Here is a 24,909-nt window from a genome sequence, read left to right as displayed (position 1 = left end):
CCATCTTTCCCAGCACGAGGGTCTCTTCCAGTGAGTCAGCTCTTTGCATCAGGGGGCCAAAGTATTGGAGCTTCAGCATCAGCATCAGTCCTTCCAATGATATTCAGGACTGATTTCCTTTAGGATTAACTTGTTTGATCTCCTTGTAGTCCAAGGGACTCTCAAAGAGTCTTCTCCAACACCACAGTTCAAAGGCATCAATTCTTTGGCGCTCAGCTTTCTTTAAGGTCCAACTCGCACATCCATACATGACTACTGGAAAAACCGTAGCTTTGACTAGATGGACCTGTGTCAACAAAGTAATGTCTCTGCTTTTTAATGTTGTTTAGGTTGGTCATAGCTTTTCTTCCAAGGAGCAACTGTCTTTAAATTTCATGGCTGCAGTCACCATCTGCAGTGATTTTGAAGCCCAAGAAAATAAAGTCAGTCACTGTATCCATTTTTCCCCTCATCTATTTGCCATGAAGTGTTGGGACTGGATGCCATAATCTTAGTTTTCTGAATGTTGAGTTTTAAGCCAGCTTTTCACTCTCCTCTTTCACCTTCACCAAGAGGCTCTTTTAGTTCCTCTTGGCTTTCTGCCATGAGGGTGGCGTCATCTGCGTATCTGAGGTTGTTGATATTTCTCCCGGCAATCTTGATTCCAGTTTGTGATTCATCCAGCCTAGTATTTCTCATGATGTATTCTGCATGTAAGTTAAATAAGCAGGGTGACAATATACAGCCTTGACATACTCCTTTCCTGGTTTAGAACCAGTGTGTTGTTCCATGTCCAGTTCTAACTGTTGCTTCTTGACATGCATACAGATTTCTCAGGAGGCAGGTAAGGTGGTCTGGTATTCCTATCTCTTAAATAATTTTCCACAGTTTGTTGTGATTCATACAGTTGAAGGTTTAAGTGTAGTCAATGAAGCAGAGGTAGATGTTTTTCTGGAATTCCTTTGCTTTTTATATGATCCAAGGGATGTTAGCAATTTGATCTCTGGTTCCTCTGCCTATTCTAAATCCAGCTTGAACATCTGGAAGTTCTCAGTTCACATACTATTGAATCCTAACTTGGAGAATTTTGAGCATTGCTTTGCTAGCATGTGAGATGAGTGCAACTGTGCGCTAGTTTGAACATTCTTTGGTATTGCCTTTCTTTGGGGTTGGAATGAAAACTGACCTTTTCCAGTCCTGTGGTCACTGCTGAGTTTTCCATATTTGCTGGCATATTGAGTGCAGCACTTTAACAACATCATCGATTAGGATTTGAAATAGATCAGCTGGAAGTCCATCACCTCTACTAGCTTTGTTTGCAGTGATGCTTCCTGAGGCCCACCTGCCTTCACACTCCAGGATGTCTGGCTCTGGGTGAGTGACCACACCATCATGGTTATCTGGGTCATTAAGCTCTTTTTTGTATAGTTCTGTGTATTCTTGCCACTTCTTTTTAATATCTTCTGCTTCTGTTAGGTACATACCGTTTCTGTTTATTGTGCCCATCTTTGCATGAAATGTTCCCTGGTATCTCTCATTTTCTTGAAGAAATGTCTAGTCTTTCCCACTCTATTGTTTTCCTCTATTTCCTTGCATTGGTCACTGAGGAAGGCTTTCTTATCTCTCCTTGCTATTCCTTGGAACTCTGTATTCAAATGGGTATATCTTTCCTTTTCTCCTTTGCTTTTTGCTTCTCTTCTTTTCTCAGCTATCTGTAAGGCCTCCTCACACAGCCGTTTTGCCTTTTGCAGTTCTTTTTCTTGGGGATGGTTTTGATCACCACCTCTGTCCATAGTTCTTCAGGCACTCTGTCTATCAGATCTGATCCCTTGAATCTATTTCTTACTTCCACTGTATAATCGTAAGGGATTTGATTTAGGTCATACCTGAATGGCCTAGTAGTTTTCCCCACTTTCTTCAGTTTAAGTCTGAATTTTGTGATGAGGAGTTCACGATCTGAGCCACAGTCTGCTCCCGGTCTTGTTTTTGCTGACTGAATAGAGCGTCTCCGTGTTTGGCTGCAAAGAATATAATCAATCTTATTTCGATGTTGACCATCTGGTGACGTCCGTGTGTAGAGTCGTCTCTTGTGTTGTTGGAAGAGGGTGTTTGCTATGACCAGTGCGTTCTCTTGGCAAAACTCTGTTAGCCTTTGCCCTGCTTCATTTTGTACTCCAAGGCCAAACTTGCCTGTTACTCCAGGTATCTCTTGACTTCCTCCTTTTGCAGTTCAGTCCCCTTTGATGAAAAGGACATGTTTTTTTTGGTGTTAGTTTTAGAAGGTCTTGTAGGTCTTCATAGCACTGATCCCCTTAAGCTTCTTCGGCATTAGTGGTTAGGGAGAGCATAAACATGGATACTGTGATGTTGAATGGTTTGCCTTGGAAATGAACAGAGATCATTCTGTCATTTTTGAGATTGCACCCAAGTACTGCATTTCAGACTTTTTTGTTGAACTATAAGGGCTACTCCATTTCTTCTAAGGGATTCTTGCCCACAGTAGTAGATATAATGGTCATCTGAGTTAAATCCACCCATTCCAGTCCATTTTAGTTCACTGATTCCTAAAATGTTGACATTCACTCTTGCCATCTCCTATTTGACCACTTCCAATTTGCCTTGATTCATGGACCTAACATTGCAGGTTCCTATGCGGTACTATTTTTTACAGCATCAGACTTTACTTCCATCACCAGTCACATCCACAGCTGGGTGTTGTTTTTGCTTTGGTTCCGTCTCTTCATTCTTCCTGGAGTTATTTCTCCACTGATCTCCGTAGCGTATTGGGCACCTACTGACCTGGGGAGTTCATCTCTCAGTGTCCTGTCTTTTCGCCTTTTCATCTGGTCGTGGGTTCTCGAGGCCAGAATACTGACGTGCTTTGCCATGCCCTTCTCCAGTGGACCACGTTTTGTCAGAAAGAGATATTGTTGTGATTTATGTCAAAGAGTCTTATACCTGTGTTTTTCCCAGGAGTTTTATAGTGTCTGGTCTCACATTTTGGTCTTTAATCCATGTTGAGCTTATTTTTGTGTATGCTATTAAAGAATGATCGAATTTCATCTTTTACATGTAGCTGTCCAAGTTTCCCAGCACCATTTGTTGAAGAGACTCTTCCCAACATTGTGTAGACTTGCCTCCTTTGTTGATTAATTGCCCATAGATGAGTGGGCTTATCTCTGAGAGGCTTTCTATCCTGTCCTATTGATGTATATTTCTATTTTGTGCCAGTACCATACTGTTTGATGACTGCAGCTTTGTAGTGTAGTCTGAAGTCAGGGAGCCTGATTCCATGTTTTTCTCTCTCAAGATTGCTTCGAGTGTTCAGGGGTCTTTTGTGGTTCCATACAAATTTTAAGATTTTTTTGTTCTGGTTCTGTGAAAACGCTCATTGGTAATTTGATAGAGACTGCACTGAATCTGTAGATAGCTTTGGGTGATGGCCTTTTTGACAATATTGATTGTACCAGTCCACAAATACCGTGTGTCTGTCCATCTCTTTTTGTCTTCTTCACCTTCTTTCATCAGCATCTTACAGTTTTCAGAGTAGAGTCTGAAAGATTGTATTTAGTCTCCTCAGGTAAGTTTATTTGTAGGTATTTTGTTCTTTTTGATGTGATGGTAAATGGAATTGTTTCCTTAACTTCTGTTTCTGATCGTTCGTTGTTAGTGTATAAAAATGAAATCGATTTCTCTGTATTAGTTTGGTAACCTGCAACTTTACCAAATTCACTCATGAGCTGTAGTAGTTTTCTGGTAGCGTTTTTAGGATTTTATATGTATAAGATCATGTCATCTGCAGACAGTGACAGTATAACGTTTTTTCCAATTTGGATTCCCTTTATTTCTTTTTCTTTTTCTGATGGCCACGGCTAGGGCTTGCAAACCTGTGTTGGATAAAAGTGGTGAGAGTGGTCATCCTTGTCTTGTTCCTGATCTTAGAGGAAATGCTTTCAGCTTTTTACTCTTGAGTATAATGTTAGCTGTGGGTTTGTCACATATGGCCTTTATTATGTTGAGGCAGGTTTCCTCCCCCACTTTCTGGAGAGTGTTTGGCATAAACGGGCGCTGAGCTTTGCCTGAAGCTTTTTCTGCATCTGTCGTGGTGCTCGTATGGTTTTTACCCTTCAGTTTGTTGATGTGCTGGGTCACACCGATCGGTTTGCAGACACGGAGGAGTCCTCGCATTCCTGGGGTAAATTCCACTTGATCGTGGCGTGTGGTCCCTTTAATGTATGTTGGGTTCAGCTTGGGAGTATTTTGTCAAGGAGTTTTGCATCTCTAGTCGTCAGTGATGCGGGCCTGTCATTTTCTCTTTTGTGATGTCTTTATCCGGTTTTGGCATCAGGGTGACTGGGCCTCACTGAGTAAGTTGGGGGCTCTCTCTCTTCTGTGATGTTTTGGAACAGTCCCAGGCGACGTGTGCTAGCGCTTCTCTGAATTGATAGAATTCGCCGGTGATGCCACCACATCCTGGACTTTAGTTTGTTGGAAGTTTTGTAAATCCCGCTGCAGCTTCAGTGCTTGTGGTTGGTCTGTTCATGTTTCCGTTTCCCTCCTGACTCAGTCTTGGGAGACGGTGCCTTTCTAAGATGCGTCCGTTTCCTCCAGGTTGGCGCGCAGTCGCTTGCAGTCGTCTCGTACGACCCTTCACGGTTCTGTGGCGCAGGCTGCAACTTCTCCTTTTTCATGCATGATTCTGTTGATGTGCGTCCTCTCCCTTTTTCCGGTGAATCCAGCTGGACGTTTGTCCACCTTGTTTCTCTTTTCAAGGAGGAGCTTTTAGTCTCACCGACCTTCGCCGTGTCGTGTCTCTGTCTCATGTATTTCTGCTCTGATCTTCAGGATTTATTTCCTTCTAGCTTTAGGTTTTGTTTGTTCTTTCTCTGGTGGTTTTGGCTGTGAAGTTAGTTGTTCATTTGAAAGTGTTCTTGTCTCCTGAGGAAATGCTGTAAACTTCACTCTCAGAACTGCTTTTGCTGCATTCCATAGGCTTTGGATCATTGTTTTCGTTTTGTCTCTAGGTAATTTTTGATTTCCTCTTTAATTTCTTCAGTGATCCATTGGTTGTTCAGTAGCATATTGTTTAGCCTCCACTTGTTTGGTTTAATATTTTTTCTTGTAGTTTACTTCTAATCTCATAATGTCATGATCGGAAAAGATGGTTGCTATGATTTAACTTTTCATAGATTTACCGAGGCTCGCCTTTTGGCCCAGCACGTGGTCAGTCCTGGAGAGGGTTCCGTGTGCACCTGAGAAGAACGCGTATCTGCTGCTTCTGGATGGAAAGCTCTGTGTTAGTGCTCAGTCTCTCAGTCGTGTCCGACGCTTTGTGGCCCTGTGGACTGCAGCGCGCCAGGCCTCCCTGTCCATCACCAACTCCTGGAGCTTAAACTCAGGTCTGTTGAGTCGGTGACGCCATCCAACCATCTCACCCTCTATTGTTCCCTTTTCCTCCTGCCTTCAATCTTTCCCCAGCATTAGGGCCTTTTTCCAATGAGTCAGTTCTTCGCATCAGGCGGCCAGTGTATTGGAGCTTCAGCATCAGTCCTTCTAATGAATATTCAGGGTTGATTTCTTTTAGGATTGACTAGTTTGATCTCCTTGCAGTCCCAGGAACTCTCAAGAGTCTTCTCCAACACCACAGTTGAAAAGCATCAATTCTTCGGTGCTCAGCCTTCTATATGGTCCAACTCTCACATCCATACATGACCACTGGAAAATAGCTTTGACTATACAGACTTTGGCTGGCAAAGTGGTGTCTCTGCTTTTTAATATGCTGTCTAGGTTGGTCATAGCTTTTCTTCCAGAGAGCAAGCGTCTTTTAATTTCATGGCTGCAGTGACCATCCACAGTGATTTTGGAGCCCAAGGAAATAGTCTGTCACTGTATCCATTGTTTCCCCATCTATTTGCCACAAAGTGATGGGACCGGATGCCATGATCTTAGTTTTCTGAATGTTGAGTTTTAAGCCAGCTTTTTCGCTCTCCTCTTTCACCTTCATCAAGAGGCTTTTTATTTCCGCTTCATTTTCTGCCATAAGGGTGGTGTCATCTGCATATCCGAGGTTACTGATATTTCTCCCAGCAATCTTGATTCCAGCTTGGCATTTTCTGGCTTCCTCCAGCCCGGCCTTTCCCATGATGTGCTCTGCATATAAGTTAAATAAGCATGGTGACGGTGAACACTCTTGACTTACTCCTTTCCCAACTTTGAACCAGTCCGTTGTTCCCTGTCTGGTTCTAACTGTTGCTTCTTGACCTGCATACAGGTTTCTCAGGAGGCAGGTAAGGTGGTCTGGTATTCCCATCTCTTGAAGAATTTTCCACAGTTTGTTGTGATCCACACATTCAAAGGCTTTAGCTTAGTCTATGAAGCAGAAATATGTGCTTTTCTCAAATTCCCTTGCTTTTTCTGTGATCCAACAGATGTTGGCAATTTGATGTCTGATTCCTCGGCCTTTTCTAAATCCAGCTTGTATATCTAGAAGTTCTCAATTCACAAACTGTTGAAGCCTAGCTTGAAGGATTTTGAGCCATTACTTTGCCAGCGTGTGAGATGAGTGCAATTGTGTGGTAGTTTGAACATTCTTTGGCACTGTCCTTCTTTGGGATCGGAATGAAAATTGACCTTTTCCAGTCTGAGTTTTCCAAATTTGCTGGCATATTGAGTGCAGCACTTTAACAGCATCATCTTTTAGGATTTGAAATAGCTCAGCTGGAATTCGTCACCTCCCTAGCTTTGTTCAGAGTGGTACTTCCTAAGGCCCACTTGACTTCACACTCTGGGATGTCTGGCTCTGGGTGAAGGATCACACCATGATCATAACCATCCATATCATTAAACATTTTTTTTGTATTGTACACAGTTCTTCTGTGTATTTTTGCTACTGCTTCTTACTATTTTCTGCTTTTGTTAGGTCCATACCATTTCTGTCCTTTATCGTGCACGTCTTTGCATGAAATGTTCCTTTGGTATCTCTAATTTTCTTGAAGAGATCTCTAGACTTTCCGATTCTATTGTTTTCCTCTATTTCTTTGCATTGTTCACCTAGGAAGCCTTTCTTATCTCTCCTTGCTGTTCTTCGGAACTCTGCATTCAGATGGGTATATCTTTCCTTTTCTCCTGTGCATTTCACTTCTCTTCTTTTCACAGCTATTTGTAAGGCCCCCCTCAGACAACCATTTTACCTTTTTGCATTTCTTATTCTTGGGGATGGTCTTGATCACTGCCTCCTGTACAATGTCATGAACCTCCATCCATAGTTCTTCAGGCAGTCTATCAGAGCTAATCCCTTGAATCTATTTGTCACTTTCACTGTATAATCAGAAGGGATTTAATTTAGGTCATACCTGAGTGGCATAATGGTTTTCCTAGTTTCTTCAATTTAAGTCTGAATTTTGCAATAAGAAGTTCAGCCCATATAGTCTAAAGCATCATTTAAGGCCTGTATTTCCTTATTAATTTGCTGTCTGGATTGTCTGTCCATTGTTGAAAGTGGGGTATTAAAGTCCCCCACTATTGTGTTACTGTCATTTTCTCTTTTTTTGGTGGTTGGTATTTGCCTTACATATTGAAATGCTCCTAAGTTGGGTGCATATCTATTTACAATTGTTATATCGTCTTGGATTGATCCCTTGATCACTGATGATACTACGCGCATGCGTGAACCCTCCCGCAGCTTCCCCTTTCTCCGTGGGGGAAGACAGCACTCCCTGCTGTGGCCAGAGGGTTGCGTGTCTGGTCCCGCGGCCCCTCCACCCGCGGGCCCTCTGTGCCGCTGCGCTGGGCTTGCTCCCGTCCCTGGGCCCCCGCCTGTCCTGGGGCTGCCGCCCTTCCTCTGTGCACGGAGGCCCCTTCACCGCCAGCTCCTCAGGAAGGCATTCCTGCTCTCCCAGAGTCGGTCAGATACCCCCGTTGCGGACCAGCCCGCGCGGGCCTCCCCTGCACATCCCTGGCAGCTCACGGCGAGTCCACGCGGGAGCAGGGAGTGAGCCGTCGGTGCTGGTGAATGAATGAGCGCCCCGCCCACCCCGTCCTGTGTGTCCCGATTCCTACCCTGTCTGGGTCCCGACCCTCTGACTGGACTGTGAGCGCCCCCTTCTCCTGGACTTGAAGGCCCCTGGGCGGGCTTCCCCCGATGCAGGTCTGTGGGGCCGCCCGAGCCCCCTGCTGGTTCTGATGCCTGTCGCTCATCCAGTGGGCTGGGCCCTCTGCTGGGTGCAGGCCGCTCGGGCCCGTGGAAGGGACTCTGGGATCGGATCCGATCCCTTATTTTCTCCATTTTTTATTTGAGGAAATTGAGTTTCAGAAAGCGACTTGTTTGGTGTCATCTGGCAAGCAGGGGGCATCCTGGGGTTCCGGCCGGGCTGCCTCCCCGACCACCCGGCCGGGAGGGCCCAGGACCTGTGGCCGGCGGGTGAATCTAACAAAAGCCTGCATGTACAGACTCCATATACACACACCACACACACAGCACACAGACACCACACCCCCCTCACTACCCCCCTCACTACACCACACACTACACCACACACACACACACCACACACATACCATACACACCCACATACCATACACACATACACCATACACACACATCACACACATCACACACACACACACACACCACACATACCATACACACCCACATACCATACACATATACACCGTACACACACATTACACACATCACACACACACACACACCACACACATACCATACACACCCACACCACACCCACACACACCACACACACATACCATACACACACACCCCCACACACTATACGACACACATATACACCATACACACACACCACACACATCACACACACACCACACACCACACCAACATACCTCACATTACCATACATAACACATACAACCTACCACACCCCCCGCACCATACAAACATCACACATACCATACACGACACATACCACACACACACCCCACACAAACACCACATCACACCACACCACACAAACCACACGCACACACACCCCATACACACAGCACACCACATATACCCCTGACCGTACACACACCACATACACACACACCCCCCACAGCACACCACACACAACACATATACTATACACATCAGTTCAGTTCAGTTCAGTCGCTCAGTCGTGTCCGACTCTTTGCGACCCCATGAATTGCAGCACACCAGGCCTCTCTGTCCATCACCAACTCCCGGAGTCTACCCAAACCCATGTCCATCGAGTCGGTGATGCCATCCAACCATCTCATCCTCTGTCGTCCCCTTCTCCTCCTGCCTTCAGTCTTTCCCAGCATTAGGGTCTTTTCCAATGAGTCAACCCTTCGCATGAGGTGGCCAAAGTATTGGAGTTTCAGCTTCAGCATCAGTCCTTCCAATGAACACCCAGGACTGATCTCCTTTAGGATGGATGGATTGGATCTCCTTGCAGTCCAAGGGACTCTCAAGAGTCTTCTCCAACACCACAGTTCAAAAGCATCAATTCTGCGGCGCTCAGCTTTCTTCACCGTCCAACTCTCACATCCACACTATACACATACTACACGCATATCACACACCACACACATACCACACCACACACACCCCCCATACACACACGCCACACCACACACACATACTATACACATCACATACACTACACACACACATATGCCACACACCATACACATACCACGCCACACATACACATAACATACCACACACACTACACACACACCCCACATACCACATACACCATGCACATACCACACACCCCCACACAAACCCCACACCACACATATCACGCACCACACATACCACACACCACACATGCATTACCACACACACACTACATACACACACTTCACACACCATACACATACCACACACACATATACCACATATACACCATACTGCACAACACATCACACACACACACAGTATCAGAACTCGTAGCCAGTTCATATGTCAGGATATGAGATCAATACATGAAAATCTGCTGCACTCATGTGTCAGTAATGAGCAATTTGGAAATGAAATTAAGCAGGTCCGTCTACCACAGTATTAAAGAGACTCAAGTATCTACAAATTTAAGGAAAGTGTAAGACTTTATGCTGGAAACTGAAAGGGAACGTTGCAAGAAATTGCAGAAGATCTGAAAGGGAAAGACACTGTCGGACCCTGTTGAGGTGGCGATACTCCCTACACTGACCCACACATTGCGTGTGTCCCTGTCAAAATCCCAGATGACTTTTTTTTAAATTAGAAATAAACATGGTGATCTTTTTTTAAACAAGCACACCTTAAAATTCGTATGGAAACTCGACACCCAGAATAACCAAGACAATCCTCGTTAAAGAACAGATTTGAAAGACTCACACCGTCTAATTTGAAAACTTCACTACAGGGACCTCCCTGCCCAGCGGTTAGCACTCTGCTGTTCCTCTGAAGGGTTAGGGTCTGGTCCCTGGTCCTGGAGCCAGCATCCTGCACCGCAGCAGCCGACGCTGCCCCCGCCCTCCAGAGCCAAAGATACTTTACAAAGACACAGCGATTAAGACAGTGTGGGGTTGGCATATGGACAGATTAATGCAACGGAGAACACGGGAATGACCCCTCACATTTATGGTCAGTTGATATTTTACAGGGGTACTAAGTTCAGCGGGGGGAATAATAATCTTTGCAACAAATGGAGGTCCATACACAAAACACATTCATGAAGATGAACTCAGAGTGGTTTGTAACCTGAAGGTAGGAGCTAAAACTACATGGCTCCTCTAAGAAAATCGAGGAGTAAATGTTTGTGCCCTTGGGTTACGTGATGGTTTCTTAGACACGACACCAAAAGCACAGGCAATAAAAGAAACATAAATTGGACATCATCCTTCAAAGGACACCATCAAAAAAATGAACAGATACCATAGGATGAGAGAAAATATTAGCAAAACATTTGAAAAGGGACTGGTACAGAATATATAAAGAACTCGTACAACTCAATAATAAAAACCACATATTCAATTAAAACATGGACACAGGATTTGAACAGACGTTTCTCTAAAGGAGGCATACACATGGTCAATAAAAGCATGAAAAGATACTTGGCATCATTAGTCATCAGAGAAACGCAAATCAAAAGCACACATGCACAGACAGCTATAAACAAATAGATGTAATGACAGGTGCTGTCCAGGATGTGGACTTGGAATCCTCATGCAGTGACGGTGGGAACGTACATCGGTGCAGCCATTTAAAAAACGATTGGTTGGCATATAGTTGATTTACACTGTTAAGCTTCCCTTGTGGCTCAGCTGGTAAAGAATCTGCCTGCGATACAGGAGACCCGGGTTCTATTCCTGGGTCAGGAGGATCCCCTGGAGAAGGAAATGGCACCCCACTCCAGTACTCTTGCCTGGAGAATCCCATGGACAGAGGAGCCTGGCGGGCTGCAGTCCATGGGGTCGCAAGAGTCGGACACGACTTAGCGACTAAAGAGAGAATTTGTGCTGTACAGCAAAGTGGTTCAGTTACACACGCACACACACATATATTCTTTTTAAAAATATTCTTTTCCATGTGGTTTATCACAGGATATTGACTGTGGCTCCCTGTGCTGTACGGGAGGACCTTGTTTATCCGCCGTGCGTGTGATAGTTTGCATCTGCTAACCCGACGCCCGTCCTCCCCTCCCCCCTCAGCCACAGGTCTGTTCTGTGTCCCGCGAGTCTGTGTCCGTTTTGTAAATCGGATCATTGGTGTCATAGTTCAGGTTTCACATGAGTGATTTGCGGTATCGCATTAGTGATGGTTGTCTTTCTGACTCCTTCACTCACTGTGATTGTCTCCAGGTCCACCCGCGTTACTGCGGGTGGCATCACTGTCTCCGTTGCGTGCGCGCCACATCGTCCTTACCCGCCCCTCTGTCAGGGCATTTAGGTTGCGTCCGTGTCTGGGCTCTGGTGCACAGCGTTGCTGTGAACACAGCGGTGCCTGTATCTTTTTTGAATTAAAGTTTTGTCTGGGTATTTCCCCAGGAGTGGGACTGCCAGACCATGTGGTGACTCGGTTTTTAGTTTAAGGAACTTCTGTCCTGTTCTCCTGGTGGCTCGGGGAGGGTTGGTGGTTCTTTAAAACGTCAGCTGTAGTCATGGGTATTTATCCAGGAGAAATGACCGCCTGCACAGAGATGTTTGCTGCGGCGTTGTTCAGGAAACCAAAGTCGAAATAAGCGACGTCCATAAATTGATAAATGTGTGACTGGTGTGGAGGAATGTTACTCGGCCACAAAGAGGAGCGAGGTGCTGATGGCAGCTCCACAGGGATGCCCTTGACACCGTGCTCGTGGCAGAAGCTGGACACCAGGTCCCGTATCGTATGACTTCATCTGTGTGAGAAGTGTGAACAGGGAGTCTACACGCAGCTCAGGGGTCGCCCAGGCTGGGAGGGAGGGAGTGGGGAGGGACAGGTGAGGAAGTGGGGCTTCTTTTTGGTGGAAACGTTCTAACTGGGCCGTGGTGATGGCCGCACGACCCTGTGAATACACTAAACCCACCCGACGGAAGCATCAAGTGAGTGGGTCACATGGGTCTGAACCGCCTTCAGTTAAGCCTCCAAAGTCGGGGGGCAGGGTCGCAGACGGCAGGGTCGCGGCGAGGGGCCCGGGCAGGGGCTGCTGCGGCCCCGGAGGGAGGGCGGGCTGGCAGGGCTCCACCCGCTCTTTAGGGCGAGTTTCTGGGTCGGGGCTGTTGGACCCAGCAAGTAAGGAGTGAGCGGGGGTGTGGCCCTGCCGTGGGGGTGGCCACGAGGACGCGGGCTCTGAAATTTGCCCTCAGCAGAACCCTGGGTGCAGGGGGAATTGTAAAATTCCTGTGCTGTTTGTCTGATGACCTGATCCCCAGGGGTGCGCCCCTGGGTGCCCGCTGTGGCCGGGCAGGGGGATGTCATGTCTGTCCCACCTGACCTCAGGGGGCCTATTCTGAGCAGCAGAAAGAGCTCGGTGCGGGGTGGAGGGGGGCAGAGTTAAAAAAAACCCCTGAGAACATTGCCTTAAATGAAGACCATCACAAGAATACTTCACCAGCGAAAACTTGAAAACCACCCAAGCTCGAACAGTGGGGCGACTACACCAATAGGGTGCGGGTGACCGTGGAGCCGGGCGTTGTGTAGCTATTTAAATTAGAAAGGAAAATTTTCACGATAAAGGAAAATACTCGGGACAAAATTTTACGTGAACCATGCAGATTCCATATTCCCTGGTGGCGCTAGTGATACAGAACCCGCCTGCCAAGGCGGGAGAAGAGACGCAGGTTTGACACCTGGGTCGGGAAGATCCCCTAGAGAAGGAAATGGTGACCCGCTCCAGTTCTTGCCTGGGAAACCCACGGACAGAGGAGCCTGGCCGGCTACAGTCCATGGGGTCGCGAAGAGGCGGACATGATTCTGAAGCTACTTAGCATGCAAATTTTATACATAGTATGGTCTCAACACATAAAACAGAAAAAAAATTGTTTGCGGATCCTTCAAAGATGCCAACCTGAGTTGTCCTTGGAAGGTAGGGTCCTGGGGAATGTCACCCCACTCCCCTTCCCGCCCCCGTAAACCTGGGTGACTTCTGTTACTGATGAGCAGCCCTTGTTTCCCTGGCGGCTCAGCGAGGAATCTGCCTGCCAATGCAGGAGACCAGGATTCGATCCCGGGGTCAGGAAGGTTCTCTGGAGGAGGGCATGGCAGCCCACTCCAGGATTCTTGCCTGGAGAATCCCATGGACAGAGGAGCCTGGCGGGCTATGGGGTCACGAAGAGTCACACAAAACTGAGTGACTCGTTGGAACCAGAAGTTAATGTGCCATTGTGGGGAGGGGTTACGGCTGGTGAGAGACCCCGACTCAGCCCAGGGAGGGAGCGGCTGCAGGGATGGATGTGGGTGCCCCCTTCCTGGACCAGAGGCTGAAACCCCGCTGGGTGGGTGTGGATGAGGGCCGGCAGCCCGGGGCCGAGGGCAGTCTGGAGGACGTGGTGCCAGGCGCCGGCGCGCAGGTCCGGGAGTAGGGCTCAGTTCTCGCCGAGCTGGCTCCTGCCCTGGGTGGTGCACTCGGGTGGAATGAGGTTCAGGAAAGCCACGTGGTCTGTGCGCCCTGGGTAAGTGAGGGGGCGCCCAGGCTGCTTCTGCCTCTGTGAAACAGGCTGGGGTGTGTGACTCAGGGGGTTCTGCACAGCCCTGGGGGCACGTGCTGGCCGAGCGGTGGCCGTGTGGGTGCCACTGCCCCAGCGTTGTTACTGCCAGAAGTTCCCTGAACTTAAAGGGATTAAGTCGAATAAACAGGTTTTTTAAAAAATTTTTATTGTAGTTGATTTACAGTATCATGTTAGTTTCAGGTGTATCACAGAGTGCATCTGTTACACATAGAGCCACGCTGTTTTAGATCCTTTCCTATATAAGTCACTACAGAGTGTTGAGTAGTTCCCTGTGCTGTACAGTCGGTCCTTACTAGTTATCTATTTTATACACAGTTGTGTGCGTCTGTCAGTCCCAATCTCCCAATTTACCCCTCCCTTCCCTCCCCTGCCTTGTTAACCATGTTTACTTTCTACATCTGTGACTACATTTGTTTTGTAAATAAGTTCATTTGTACCATTTCTTTTAGATTCCACATGTGAGTGATATATGTGTCTTTGTCTCACTTCACTCAGTATGATCATCTCCGGGTCCACTGATGTCACTGCAGGGTTGTTAGTCCATCCTTTTCAGGGCTGAGTAATATTCCACGGTGTGCACGTACAACGTCTTTTTCACCGACTCCACTGTTGGTGGACATTTAGGTTGCTTCCACGTCTTGGCTACTGTGAACAGTGCTGCAGTGAACACTGGGTCACACGTTTTTCTCCAGGTATATGCCCAGGAGTGGGGTTTCAGGGTCATATGGTAGTTCTGTTTTTAATATTTGAAGGAGTCTTCATAGTGGATGTAACAATTTGCATTCCCACCAACAGTGTGGGAGGGCTCCCTTCTCTCCAGGATTCAGTTTGTAGCCCTTTTGATGCTGGCCATTCTGCCTGGTGTGCGGTGATGCCCCACTGGAGGTTACATTTGTGTTTCTGTAATAATCAGTATGGTGAACATTTTTTCATGTGCTTTTTAGCCATCTGTATGTCTTCTTTGAAGAAATGTCTTCTGCCCCTTTTTCAATTTTTTATGTTGAGCTGCATGAGCCATTTGTGTATTTTGGAGATAAATCCTGTCAGTCTCTTTGCAAATATTTCCTCCATTTTGTGGGTTGTCTATTTGTCTCTGGTCCCCTTTGCAAACACTTTAAAGTCTAATTTGATCTCATTTATCTTTGTTTTTATTCTTACTACTCTAGAAAATGGGTCAAAAAAGATCCTGCTGCGATTTATGTCAAATTTATGTCTGTTTTCCTCAAAGAGCTTTATAGTTGTCTGGCCTTACATTCAGGTCTTTAATCCATTTTGAGTTTACTTGGTGTTATGGTGTTAGGAAGTGTTCCAGTTTCATGCTTATCCACATAGTGTCCTGTTTTCCCAGCACCACTTGTTGAAAAGGCTGTCTTTATGCCATTGTACATCCTGGCTGGCCTCCTTTGTCAAAGGTAAGGTGCCCATAGGTGAATAGGCTTCTCTCTGGAGTATTTCTGTTTTTCATGCCAGTACCATACTGTTTTGATGACTGTAGCTTTGTAGTTTAGTCTGAATTCAAGAAGCCTGATTCCTCCAGGTACATTTTTATTTCTCAAGACTGCTTTAGCAGTTTGGGGTCTTTTGTGTTTCTGTAAGTTCCAAAATTATAAATTTTTTTTTGTTCTAATTCTGTGAAAAATGCTATTGGTAATTTGATAGGGGTTGCATTGAACTGACGGAGAAGGCAATGGCACCCCACTCCAGTACTCTTGCCTGGAAAATCCCATGGACAGAGGAGCCTGGTGGGCTGCAGTCCATGGGGTCGCACAGAGTCGGACACGACTGAGCGACTTCACTTTCACTTTTCACTTTCACGCATTGGAGAAGGAAATGGCAACCCACTCCGGTGTTCTTGCCTGGAGAACCCCAGGGACGGGGGAGCCTGGTGGGCTGCCGTCTCTGGGGTCGCACAGAGTCGGACACGACTGACGTGACTCAGCAGCAGCAGCAGCATTGAACTGAATCTGTAGATTACTTTGGGTAGTGTAGTCACTCTGACAGCACTGATTCTTCCAAGAACATGGCGTACCTCTCCGTCCGTGTCGGCTTCGGTTCCTTTCATCAGTGTTGTTTCATAGGCAGGTCTTTTGCCTCCTTAGCTAGGTTTACTCCTAGGTATTTTATTCTTTTTGATGTGATGGTAAATGGAATTTTTCCCTTAACTTCTCTTTGTGTTCTTTCGTTGTTGACGTATAGGAACCAAGGGATTTCTGTGTGTTAATTTTGTACTATGCAATGTTAGCTTTCGTGGTTTTCTGGTAGCACTGTTAGGATTTTCTATGTATAGTATCATGTCATCTGTGGACAGTGACAGTTTTACTTCTTCCTTTCCAATTTGGATTCCTTTTATTTCTTGTTCTGTAACTGCTGTAGCTTGGACTTCCAATACTAGGTTGAGTAACAGTGGCGAGAGTGGACGCCATTGTCTTGGTCCTGATCTTAGAGGGGAGGCTGGTTTTTCACCATTCAGAATGATGTTTGCTGTGGGTCTGTCACATACAGCCTTTGTCCACAGGCTTTAGCTTCTGGAAGAGCCTTCCGCAGCCTGTGGGCAGAGCCATCTGCACTCGGGCCTCTGGGATGCTCACCCTGCCCCCTCCCCCCGCAGCTGTCCCCTCTTGCCACCATGAGGAGCATCTTCAAGAGGAACCAGGAGCCCATGGTGGCTCCCGCCACCACTGCCGTGCCCGCCGGCCCGGGGGACAACTCCACAGAGAGTGGGGGCACGGGCGGGGGCAAGGAGGACGTGTTTGCCACGCTGAAGGAGCGGTTCTTCAACGAGATAGTCAAGCTCCCTCGTGAGTGCCCCTGTGTGCTGGGCGGGCTGCGGACTCTCCTACCATTTGGGCTCTAGGCTGGGTTATCTGGCGATCCCCTTCAGGACTGGGGGTGGTGGGGGCAGCGGAGTGGTCTGTCCCTAATGAAGGGAACAAGGGAGTTTATGCGCCCTCACCTCCCGGGGCAGAATGTTCTTACGACTTAGAAGACGCGAAAGGTGAAACCTAAAGAAGATGAAGTCTTCCAGTTACACTTTGAAATAGACAGAAAATAACCCCCTCCCCACTGGGGCTGCCCTGATAGCTCAGCTGGTAAAGACTCCGCCTGCAATGCAGGAGACCTGGGTTCTATCCCTGGGTTGGGAAGATCCCCTGGAGAAGGGAAAGGCTACCCACTCCAGTATTCTGGCCTGGAGAACTCCATGGACTATACAGACCATGGGGTTGCAAAGCAGCAGACACGACTGAGTGACTTTCACTCACTGCTTCGATAGATTCCTGGTGAAGACGGTAAGGAGGCAGCCGAGGGCCAGCCCCACGCCCCCTGCACCCCCCCAGGTCACTCAGGAGCTCAGGCCTCTCAGGACTGCACTCGAAGCCCCCCCCCCCCCCAAATCAGGTCTGCCGAGGACTGTCTCAGCAGAGCCTGGCTGGGCCCACGAGGGTGGTGATGGGGAGGGGGGCACAAGGTGCGTCATGACGTGCAGAGCCCGTCTGGGTTTCAACTGGGGTGTGGGCTGCCTGGCGGGCACCGCTGACCCCGTCTCCCCACGGGCAGTGCCCCCCTGGGCGCTGATCGCCATTGCCGTGGTCACGGGCCTTCTGCTGCTCACCTGCTGCTTCTGCATCTGCAAGAAGTGCTGCTGCAAGAAGAAGAAGAACAAGAAGGAGAAGGGCAAGGGCGCCAAGAACGCCATGAACATGAAGGACATGCGGGGCGGCCAGGTACGCGGGGCCAGGCTCGTCTGCCAGCAGGGCTGGTCCAGGATGAGCCCTGCAGAGGGACGGGGGACCTGGGGTTCCCGCCCGCAGGGCCAGCCGGGACCCGGGAGGACTGGGCTCCTCTCCGCCCGTCTCCCAGGGGTCCAGCCCAGAACGGGCTCAGAGGTGTCCCCGTGTCTCCTCCTGGGCCCCTCACTTTCCCCATGTTTGTTGTGGGAGACGTTTCTTGCCGGAGGAGTCAGTGCGGAGGATGGCAGGAGGGCTGAGCCCGGGCGGCCTCAGTGTGTGCGCGTGGGGGCCCATGTGTGGGGCGGCCCCCGGCTCTGCCGTGGGCTGGTGTGCGCTGCGGGGTTTCTCACCACCTTCTCCTTCTCTCCCTGTGGATGCGCCTGGCCTGGACGCCCGGCCCGCATGCCTGGTACGTGCTGCCCAGGGTGGTGGCCTGCGCGGGGAGGACTGGGGCCCCGCCAGCTCCAGGGTGGCCCCCACTTCTGTCCCTGACGCGGCCCGCTCTCCTCAGCCCCCCAGGACGATGATGACGCGGAGACGGGCCTGACGGAGGGCGAGGGCGAGGGCGAGGAGGAGAAGGAGCCGGAGAACCTGGGCAAGCTGCAGTTCTCCCTGGACTACGACTTCCAGGCCAACCAGGTGGGGGGCAGGGACGCGGGCCCGGCTCCGGGGAAGGCCCGCTCAGGCGCCCGTCTCCTCCCGGCGTGCGCGGCCCGGGCTCACTCTGGTTCCCTGGGGGGGTGAGACCGACGTCCTGTCTGGCACCCGCCCCCTGGGGGGCTGACCGGCGCCCGCTCTCTTCACAGCTCACCGTGGGCGTCCTGCAGGCTGCAGAACTGCCTGCCCTGGACATGGGCGGCACCTCGGACCCTTACGTCAAGGTCTTCCTCCTTCCAGACAAGAAGAAGAAATATGAGACCAAAGTGCATCGGAAGACGCTGAACCCTGCCTTCAACGAGACCTTCACCTTCAAGGTGACAGGCGGGGAGGCGCTTCAGACTGTGTCCTGGGCACAGCTCGGCGAGGCCCAGAGCCCGAGTCTCTGCCATGTCCACAGCCTCCGGAGGCCCCCGAGCTGCCCTGACGCCTTCACCCTGCCTGTGCCCTGCAGGTGCCGTACCAGGAGCTGGGGGGCAAGACCCTAGTGATGGCCATCTACGACTTTGACCGCTTCTCCAAGCACGACATCATCGGCGAGGTGAAGGTGCCCATGAACACAGTGGACCTGGGGCAGCCCATCGAGGAGTGGCGCGACCTGCAGGGCGGGGAGAAGGAGGAGGTGAGGATGCAGGGCCCGCGGGCCAGCCGCCCAGCAAGGCCACAGGCGGATGGGACACGCGCTGCTATTTTTCCCGAGGCTCTGTACCCGCTTAGGGCCAGCGACCCACCTGGGGCTTCGTGTGCCCGCAAGGAAGGCCCGCGCTGTCTGAGCGGGTTCTCAGCAGGGGGCTTGTCTTCCTGGACGCGGTTGCAGCACTTGCCCACACGCTCACCAAGTATGAGCGCCTGCTGTATACAAAGCCTCGGTTTAGACACTGCCCTCTGAGCACCAGCCACTGTCGCCCAGCCCCTGGGTGCGGGGCCAGCACCCTGACCGGGACGTGGGGGAGGTGGTTGGCCTTGGCCCCCGAGGCCCACCTCTGAGACGCTTTGGCGCCGCGCTGTGGCAGTGGCAGAGACGAACCGTCGTCCTCTCTGGTCACGAGGTCCCTGCTCTGTGGCGCTACTACCAGATGAGGTGTGCCAGGGGCTCTGAAAACCACTGCACGCGCTGCAGGCGGGCCGGCTGTGACCAGAACAGGGGAGGGCCCACATCCCCTCCGCTCAGCCCAGGGAGGGCCCCACGTCCATCCAGAGACTCGTGGGCACCACCGGCCATGTGCCCGCAGCTCGTGTCTGCTCGCCGCAGGCAGGGCCGGGCTGCCCCTGGCCCGAGGCCCCAAGGGGTGAGCCGTGCTGGCAGCTGAGATGACCTGTGCCCCGCTCCCCTGGCAGCCGGAGAAGCTGGGAGACATCTGCACCTCGCTGCGCTACGTGCCTACTGCCGGGAAGCTCACCGTCTGCATCCTGGAGGCGAAGAACCTGAAGAAGATGGACGTGGGCGGCCTTTCAGGTGCGCGCAGGGCTGCTGGCTGCCAGCGGGGCAGCCGAGACCCACTCGCGGCCGGAGCCCTCAGGCTGCAGGCCGCCCCCTGAGGCAGGGCTGTGGCTGACGGTGGTGGGCCTTGGCCCGTAAGCAGCAGCCCCACCCGCCCCTGGTCTGGGGTCTCCTGCGGGGGGAGGTGGGGCGGCTCCCCCTGGAAGGGGCTGCAGGGCAAGGGCTGGGCTCTGCTGGGCCAGAGGGCTGGCCGACGGCCCGGCCTTCCAGTAGCACTTGGGGTCCCTGAGTCACCTGGGGCAGGCCAGTTTCCTGCAGGCAGGTCTCATCGCCCAGTTCGGAAGATGGGGGGGGTGGGTCCCAGATGTGTCCCCTGCCCAGGACAGACGTCACCAGGAGCCCCTCACCCCTCACTGAGCCCCAGGCCATGGCGGGTCATGGAGGTGACGCCTCTGACCACCCTGGGTGCGGGTGTGGGCTCAGGGCCTGCCTGCTGCGCCCCACAGACCCCTACGTGAAGATCCACCTGATGCAGAATGGCAAGAGGCTCAAGAAGAAAAAGACAACAGTGAAGAAGAAGACGCTGAACCCTTACTTCAACGAGTCCTTCAGCTTCGAGATCCCCTTTGAGCAGATCCAGGTGCAGGGCTGGTGGGGCTGGACACGGGGCTGGGGCTCACCGCTGAACCCTGAGGGTGGGTGAACAGACGGCCACCACCCTGGGGCCTGGGTCTGGGTGCTCCGCAAGCTGCCCCTTGTTCGGGCAGCGGGCCTCTCCAGCTTGATCTCTGTCACTCTGCAAGGGGGTGTCTGCCCCTCGGGCTCCACGGGACCGTCTGGGTGGAAGGAGGTGGAAGCTGGGGGACCGCTCGAGGGCTCCTGCCCACCCTCCCTGCCTCCCGCAGAAGGTACAGGTGGTGGTCACCGTGCTGGACTACGACAAGCTGGGCAAGAACGAGGCCATCGGGAAGATCTTCGTGGGCAGCAACGCCACGGGCACGGAGCTGCGCCACTGGTCCGACATGCTGGCCAACCCCCGGCGGCCCATCGCGCAGTGGCACTCGCTCAAGCCCGAGGAGGAGGTGGACGCGCTGCTGGGCAAGAACAAGTAGTGCCGCCCGAGCGCCGATGAGACCCAGGGCCGCGGCCGCCTCGCTGTGCCCCGCGAGGTGCCCACCGCCGCGGCCGCGCCCCCCGGCCCCTTCTTATAACGGCCCTCCCCTCCGGCTGGGTGAGGAGGCCCCTGAAGGGGCGCGGCCCGCCCCGCCCCGGGAGCCATCCCCGCTGCATGCCCGCGCCCTGCTCCTGCAAAGCTGCACCCCAGGCTCACCCCGAGGCGGCGCCTCCTGTTCCCTGAGCGTGGGGCCCCCCGAGACGGCGGCACTGCTTGGCTCCAGACAGGACCGCGCTCCGGCTCCTGGACGGGCGGGACGCCGTGTGAGTGGCTGTTTCGGAGGCAAAGCGTGGAGACTGGACTGTGCAGAAGTCACCGCCCCTCGGGCTGCGTCTGGGGACACCGCGGACCTGAGCTAGTGGCCAGACTCGCACGGGGTCTGTCCGTCCTGCGACCTCACCTTGTGCCAGGTGACGTCAGACCGTGAAGACATGGGAGAGCCCCCTCCCAGCGAGACTGACAGGACTGCCGGCCCTTGGCCTCCGGGCAGGAGCGGCCCCGTCTGGGACGAGAGCTGAGCGGCGTCTCCTGCCCGCGCCCGTTGCCTCTTTTAATCTCAGTGGAGTGGCGCTGTCTGTGCAGACCCGGGTGCTTCCCAAGGAGGCCCTGTCCTTGGGCCCAGGTAAGTGGTGGACGGCCCTCCTGTTCCCCGGGCTTCTCGTGGGTCCCGAGTGCATCCGTCCCCGCCCCCGGGTCCCTACGCTCACTCCCTGCTCACCTCCTGGCCCCAGTGTTGATACAAAGCCATAGATACGTGAGTCTTGTGTGCACGGAGCCTCCTCCCCACCACCCCCAGCGGGCTCCCTCCTCCCCTCGCGGCCCCCCAGTGCCCGGAGCTGCTCCCCTCTCAGCCCACGTCCCCTACCCAGGCGGACGGCCGTCTTGCGCAGGCTCCCGCCGGAGGAAGACGCCGCACGTCCGCGCAGTGGGGAGGGGGCTCGGCTGTGCTCAAAGGCCTGCGTCCCGGGGGCCCCTCTTCACGGGTGGGAAGGGGGCGCCCTGCCTTCAGGACCGGGTGACCACAGAGCGGCGGGACTCGGTGCTTCCTCAGGGTCCCCCCGCTTCAGGGCCGCCCAGGCTGACCTCTCACCCCTCCCCTGCCCTCCTCACCTCCCCCTCCCTGTGCCCAGGGCTTGCCTCCATCCTGACGCGTCTGCTGCTCTGGGGGTCCTGACCCCGGACGTGGGGCTGGATGACAGCGCCGGGCTGGCTGAGAGGCAGGGTGGGGGGAGCAGGGTCCTGCCAGGTGCTGGCCGGGCCCAGAGGAGCCATCCAAGCAGACCTGTCTGCTGGCCTGTGGCTGCGGGAGATGCATCCCTGGTCCTGTGTCTGGGTGTCGGGGCCCAGGGTCCCCTCTGTGGAGTGAAGGTCACCCAGGAGGTCTCTGGGGCCTGCAGGCTGCGCGCTCTCACTCCCGAGAGGGAAGCGGCAGAGGTGACTTTCACGGGGGGACTCGAGTGACAAGTGAAACCCAGGCCCCCCGGAAACTGGATCGGGCCACAAGCTGCATCCTCCCCTCCTGAGTAGGGTCTCGGGGCTCCAGTGGGGGCCTCCAACTGGGGGGCAGGGCCGGTCTCAGCAGGGACGCAGCACAGCCTCAGCCCGTCCTCCCAGGAAACCACATGCGCTCCTGCTGCGGTGGGCTGGAGGCTGCACAGAGCGGACCGGGGTCCCCGCGGGGGTGGGGCGCGGTAAGCAGGGTCGGGGGAGACCCCCCTGGGTCCTGCAGGGTCTGGGTTAGTTCTTGGGCCCCCCCCCCCAGAGAGGCTGTCCCCTGCCCCGGCCCCCTCTGCCCCTCAGAGCCCTGGGGGCGGCAGACACGGAGGGGTCCCGGGCCTGATGGTGGCGGCCCTCAGCTCCGCGATCCAGGTGCCAAGTTAAACGTGAGTTTCAGACAAACTCCAGTAATGTGATGTGCGAGCCCGCCCTCAACGCTGTCCGGACACTCCCGCATCCACTGACCTGTGTCCATGCTCCATGGTTGGGCAGCCTTGTCCTGTGGCCACTCCTGCCCCCCCCGCCCCCCGCTGGGGGGCAGGGACGGGTCGCCGGGATTGTACCCAGTACTGCAGTACTGAGAAGGGGACCCTGTGACCTGGAGATGACAGACAGGAGCCTTCTGAAACCAGCCGAGCCCCTGCCACACCACGCGTGTTCAGCTGCACACGAGGGGGCCACCCGTGTACACGCCGCCCCGCCCACGCACGCCCCAGCTCCGTGCCAACAGCCGCATGGCCGCGCCCAGAGCCCAGCTCCACGTCACACCCCTCGAGCTGCTCCCTGACCCTGTGTGTAAAGTCTGTGTCTCCCGCAGCTCCCCCCGCGCCGGGGGAGTTGGCCTTGGACCCCGGCCTGACCGTGGCCCTGACCTGTCCATGGGCAGAGCTGCCCCCAGCGCCCTCTGATTCACTGAAAAGCCATACGGGGGTCTCCGGGGCCGCCATCTCAGAGCCCCCGGCCCCTGACCAGCTCCCCTCAGGACACTTGTGAAGGGCTCGCCTGCCGTCCCCCCGCCCCCAGCCCCGCGTCCTGAGGACAGACGGGGTCCCCTCGGCCCTGCTCCACGTGGGGGCCCGTGGAGACGACCAGGATCCGTGGGAGCCATCGGGTCCTGGTGCCCCTGGGTGGACGTGTAACCCTGCTCACCTGACGCTGGGGGCTGCAGGGGCAGCGGGGAGAGGCCCCAGGCTGGAGAACAGGTGTGTTAAGCTCCTGCCGCCCGGCAGGGATACTCCAGGAGTGGGCAGCCGCAGCTCCTCTGAGGTGGTGGTGGGACCCCTGTCCGCACCCAGTCCTGCCCCGCTGCCCCCTCGGGAGGTAGGGAGGCGGGAGGGGGACCGTGGGCCATGGGCCTCGAGCCGTCGAGTTGGACCCAGAGGACAGCAGCTCCCGCCAGCATCCCCCGGATGGGGTGACCCCTCCGCCGGCCAAGGCCACGGTGGGGCATCGGCCCCGCGCTCTACAAACCGGGGGGAAGGGGTGTGGGCGGGACCAGGTGCCCCGGGGACCCCAGGCCCCTCAGAGCAGCCGGGCGTCCTGCCCCGACCCCTCCCGTCCAAGCACTGGCTCTGCGGCTTCTGAAACCCCCAGGCCAGGGTGGGCAGGCCCAGGCCCCTGGAGTGTGCAGCCCACCAGGACCCCCAGCCCGCCTCCACGGGAAGGATGCGTGTACAGCCCCCCGCCCCCGCTTGGCAGTGCCCTCCCCCCCAAATGACTCTGTCTGGTCTCTCGTCAATTTGTTCTTTTGTAACGAGCAGCATCTCCTTATTAAAGAAAGAGCTGAAAGCAAGGGGGGTGGTCTCTGCTTGTTCCTGCTGGGCAGGGTGAGGGCTCGGTTCTGAGACCCCGCCCCGGGCTCAGCGCCTGCCTTCAGGGGCTGGGGAGACCAGACCGGGCTCAGGGGGGCAGTGGGCACACGCGGCCCTCAAGGCAGCTTCTGAGGGGGGGGGCCTTCAGGGAGGAAGGCTGGACCAGACCCTCGGTGCCCACGCCCCCAGCCAGCAGAGCAGGCCTGGGGTGCGGCCACAGCCCGAGCCCCGCGGGGTCTGCGGGAATGACAACGGTACAAGCCCTGGGTTAGCTCACGGGAGAAACCCGAGATGTCTGATCTCTGAGGCCAGCCAGGGCTTCGGGGGTTTTCAGGGAAAAGGGCCGCACCCCCCCCCACCTCCCCGCGCAACGCTCCACCTCACCTCAGCCTCACCTCAGCGCGAGGGCTGTCTCCTCGGGGCTCTCCTCGGGGGGTCCTGGCAGGCCCT

The 24,909-nt window shown here is 53.6% G+C and overlaps 1 protein-coding gene and 1 long non-coding RNA gene across 8 annotated transcripts in view; one reads left to right on the top strand and one right to left on the bottom strand.

Annotated features, from left to right (window-relative positions):
* SYT2 (synaptotagmin 2) overlaps positions 1-24,440 on the top strand; it is a 73,855-nt gene extending 49,415 nt beyond the window's left edge. The window contains exons 2-10 of one of the 7 annotated variants that reach the window (XM_081487354.1): positions 16,760-16,949; positions 17,707-17,873; positions 18,399-18,518; positions 18,686-18,853; positions 18,991-19,158; positions 19,875-19,992; positions 20,484-20,617; positions 20,883-21,773; positions 22,282-24,440. In XM_081487354.1, the coding sequence (XP_081343480.1) occupies positions 16,778-16,949; positions 17,707-17,873; positions 18,399-18,518; positions 18,686-18,853; positions 18,991-19,158; positions 19,875-19,992; positions 20,484-20,617; positions 20,883-21,089 (1,254 nt within the window). In that variant the 5' untranslated portion in view covers positions 16,760-16,777 and the 3' untranslated portion in view covers positions 21,090-21,773; positions 22,282-24,440. Of the gene's footprint in view, positions 1-15,499; positions 15,564-16,759; positions 16,950-17,706; positions 18,289-18,390; positions 18,519-18,685; positions 18,854-18,990; positions 19,159-19,874; positions 19,993-20,483; positions 20,618-20,882 lie in introns of all 7 variants that reach the window. The other 6 variants (XM_081487355.1, XM_081487351.1, XM_081487356.1 and 3 more) reach the window with 6 other exon arrangements.
* Positions 16,270-21,375, bottom strand: LOC145505416 (uncharacterized). The gene is made up of 9 exons (XR_014053005.1): positions 21,308-21,375; positions 20,573-21,068; positions 19,518-19,961; positions 19,268-19,388; positions 19,000-19,134; positions 18,230-18,769; positions 17,762-17,922; positions 17,105-17,153; positions 16,270-16,696 (listed from the first exon to the last, which is right to left on the bottom strand). It is a non-coding gene; the product is annotated as an uncharacterized LOC145505416 (long non-coding RNA).
* Positions 24,441-24,909: the final 469 nt, after the last annotated feature.

Source organism: Giraffa tippelskirchi, chromosome 5 (genome assembly GCF_054371585.1).
Source record: "Giraffa tippelskirchi isolate mGirTip1 chromosome 5, T2T-mGirTip1v1.2.pri, whole genome shotgun sequence".
In the NCBI taxonomy this organism is placed as follows: Eukaryota; Metazoa; Chordata; class Mammalia; order Artiodactyla; family Giraffidae; genus Giraffa; species Giraffa tippelskirchi.
The sequence above is the reverse complement of the archived record's forward strand: the minus strand, read 5'-3'. Positions and strand labels throughout refer to the sequence as shown.